At 71.0% G+C, this 3,477-nt stretch overlaps 1 protein-coding gene across 1 annotated transcript; it reads left to right on the plus strand.

Moving 5' to 3' along the window:
- Positions 1 to 1,422: 1,422 nt before the first annotated feature.
- Positions 1,423 to 3,309, plus strand: CHLNCDRAFT_144188 (hypothetical protein; the record flags this gene model as incomplete). Its single annotated transcript, XM_005848582.1, has 4 exons — positions 1,423 to 1,801; positions 2,060 to 2,374; positions 2,663 to 2,809; positions 3,161 to 3,309. Coding segments are annotated over 4 exons (990 nt in total), but the record flags the coding sequence as incomplete, so codon positions are not given.
- Positions 3,310 to 3,477: the final 168 nt, after the last annotated feature.

A 3,477-nucleotide genomic window follows, 5' to 3' on the forward strand; every position in this document is an offset into this window, starting at 1 on the left:
CGCCAAGCTGGCGGTCAGCCCATCCATGGACCACCTGCTGTCTCTCAGCACGTCGGCCTCTAGAGCGCAGTCCAGCGCCAGCCTGGCGTCGGTGGCAGAGGCGGCGGAAGGGCCTGACGGCGCGGCGGCGGCGGCGGCGCTGCTGGGCCCGCCCGCGTCCAAAGTGCCCTGGGTGCTGCCGCGGTGATGTCCGCGTGCCGGCTGGCGCTGCCTGGGCACGAGCCGGTGCTGCCGGGGGCATGAGGCAGCCGAGGAGCTGTCCCCGGCTTGTGCGGCCTCCAGGCCTCAGCTGCAGCGGCCTGACAGCTGGCGCCTTGGCTGCCGCATGTTTTCCGGGCGGGAATGTAATTGCATCCTGCCGTGAACGATCGCAGAGCTTCAATTCCACGGCAGGCCTTCGCAAACAGCGGCACAGGCAGCAAAGGGACCACCTCATGCCAACGCATGGCGTTGGTACAGCACAGGCCCCTGCAGCTCCCACCTGCATCGCTTTCGCATGCCAAGCGAAGAAGCAGTGCTCCGAAGCCTAAACGCGGTGGCCTGCTGTCTGTTGCTAACTGGGCTGCGTGGCTGGCTCTACGTAACCATCTCAAATGCCCGTGCATGGGCCATGCAAAATTGGAAACTCGGCGGCAATCCCGCAATTCTCACTCTAGACTGGCTTCACAGGCAGCGCTGGAGCACGCCACCTGCCGCATTGCAACCGGGACGGTGGGGCACTGGCAGGCGGGTCCGAGGCTCCCTGAGCGTTCCCATCCACATCCGCACACACATAGGCATCGAGTATAGTAGCTGCAGGTGAGGGCCGCCGAGGGGCCGCCACTTTCAGGCACGTCGCCTCTATCTGGGGGAATGGTGCGTTGGCTTTTGGGGCGGCCTTTTACTGCATTTGGGCCGTGGGAATGGGTTTTGGTTCGAGCGGCAACGCATCTGCAGCACTGATTGAGTCATTGAAGGTCGGCAGGGGGGAGGTGTTGCGCCCAGGCCTGCTGGGGGCAGGGCGGCTGCGCTGCGGGGGCGGGGGTGGCTCCTGGATGTGCAAGGGACTGCAGGGGATGCATCCAGCGCCTGCCGCATCGGTTGGTCACAGCAGCGCCTGACGTGAATTCTCCCCCGCTCCGCATGCCCCTTGGGAGCTGCGGCGGCCGCTCAGAATTGGGATTTGGGGATCGGGGAAGCCTGTGTGCAGCCCCACCCCGCCGGGCAGCGCCTCTGCAGAGGTGTAGGCACCCTTGCCGCCGCTGCCGCCGCCGCAGTGTGCCCACCCCCACCCAGCTGCCAACACAGCCTGATGCCATGCCGCCACCCGCACCCCTGCGCAGGTTCTTGCCTGATTGGTGGCATCACAGCACCGCCACGCCCTTTTTTTCCACCCGCGGCTCTCCGGCGCAATAGTGCGCGCCTGTGCTGGGGGCGCGTTGCATGGACGTGGGGCCAGCCGCAGCGCGACCCATCCTCCTGAGCAGCGCGGCACCAGCGCCAGGTGCGGAGCAGCAGCAGCAGCAGCAGCAGCAGCAGCAGCAGCAGCAGCAGCAGCAGGAGCAGCAGGCGAGGGCCGGCCTGCCGGCAGCGGACGTGGCACGCCTGGCAGCGACGCAACCACCCACAGCCACACCAGCAGCTGGGATCGACTACCTCACAATGACGCAGCCTAGCAACGCGCAGCCGGACAGCAGCACCCCCGAGGGCGCGTCGGCGGCCCCGCTGCCGCTGCAGTCGCAGCAGCACGTGGAGGCGCCCGCGGTGGTGGCGCTGCCGCTGCCGCTGCCGGGCGGCGGCAAGCCGCAGCTGGCGCTGCCAGGTGGGGGCGCGGGCTGTGCTGCGCTGCTGGCCGCGGCAGCGGCTGCCGGCTGCTGTCGCCGCGGCCGCATGCTCCCGGGCCGCATGCTGGCCGCATGCTGGCCGCGTGCGCGCGCCGCGCTGCTCTCCCGGCGGCCCTCCGCTGCGCGGGGCCAGCGCTCCAGCCTGCGCCTGCCCCCACCCCATCCCTGGACCCCAACCCTGGCACCTCCTTGCTGCCTCCCTCTCCTCTGACCCCTGCCCCCCCCCCGCGCTGCAGTCCCCGGCGGGCTGGTACCTTCTGGCCTGGTCCCCGGCGTACCCACCTCTGAGAGCAGTACCAGCGTGCTGCTGGGGGCCAGCCACAGCCCCGACACGGGCCTCATCGCCGTCTCCAACTCCTCTGCCAGCCTGGCGTCCAGCGGGGCGGCCGGCGAGGGCAACAAGACGCTCTACCTGGGCAACCTGCACCCCTTTGTGACGGAGCAGACGCTGCAGGAGGTGTTTGCGGGGCTGGGCGGCATCACCGAGCTTAAAGTCATCAAGGACAAGGCCACTGGGGTGTCTGCGGGCTACGGCTTCGCCAAGTTCACGGGTGGGTGGGGCGGGGAGCGGTGTCCACCGCTGGGTAGTGGCGGCGCGCGCGCGCTGCCAGCCGACTCGCACGCGCTTGCCGCCCGCCCGCGCGCGCATGCCGCCGCGTGCGCCGCGCTGCGAGGGCTGCCGGCGCCGGGGCCGCGGCTCTGCTGCTGTGCCGCCGTCAGCCCTCCGCCGCTGCCCCGCCCGCCATCCTCAGCCCGCTGCGCCCCGCTGGCCTCCGCCCCACTCTTCACGCCCCATGCCCCATGCCCCATGCCACTCCCGCCCTCTGCCACCCCCGCAGACAGCAGCAGCGCGCAGGCGGCACTGGACAAGGTTGCCAAGACGGTGCTGTTTGGCCAGGAGGCGCGCATAAACTGGGCGTTCCAGAAGGAGCAGAAGGAGGAGGTGGCCACGCACTTCCACGCCTTTGTGGGCGACCTGAGCTCAGGTGGGTGCGGCGCTGCTGGCTGCTGGCTGCTGGCGGTGGCGGTAGCGGTGGTGGCGGCGGCGGCGGCAGCGGCGGCAGCGTGTCTGTGCTTCTCGAGTGTGTGTGTGTCTGTGTGCGTTGAATGCGTGCGTGCGTGAGTGCATGTCTGTGCGTGCTGGAGTGCGGTGTGCCCGGGCTGGGCTGGCTTCCGCACCGCCGCCGGCGGCCCGCCGCGCGCGCCCCCGGCCGCCGCGTCAGAGACCCCTTTGGGGCCCTGCGCTCCCCCGGCCCTCGCCCAGCCCTCGCCCGGCCGTCGTCCGGCCTTCACCCGGCCCTCACCCAAGTCCTCTTCCCCGCCCCCACGCCCCGCAGACGTGACCGACGCCATGCTCCACGGCGCCTTCCAGAACTGCCCCGGCTGCAGTGACGCGCGCGTGATGTGGGACCACGCCACCGGCCGCTCCCGCGGCTACGGCTTTGTGTCGTTCAGGCACCGCGAGGAGGCGGAGGCGGCGATCCAGGTGGGGTGCGGTGTGGGGGCTGGCGTGCTGGGGCGCGGGCGTGTGGGAATCCGCTGGCGGGCGGGCGCGGTGCAGGTGCGTGGGGGCTGGCCTGCTGGGGTCGGGTGTGGGGGGTGTCTCGGGCATGGCAGGCGCAGCCTGGCACTCCCGTGCGCGGCGACCCAGAAC

The sequence above is a fragment of the Chlorella variabilis genome, assembly GCF_000147415.1.
Source record: "Chlorella variabilis unplaced genomic scaffold CHLNCscaffold_7, whole genome shotgun sequence".
In the NCBI taxonomy this organism is placed as follows: Eukaryota; Viridiplantae; Chlorophyta; class Trebouxiophyceae; order Chlorellales; family Chlorellaceae; genus Chlorella; species Chlorella variabilis.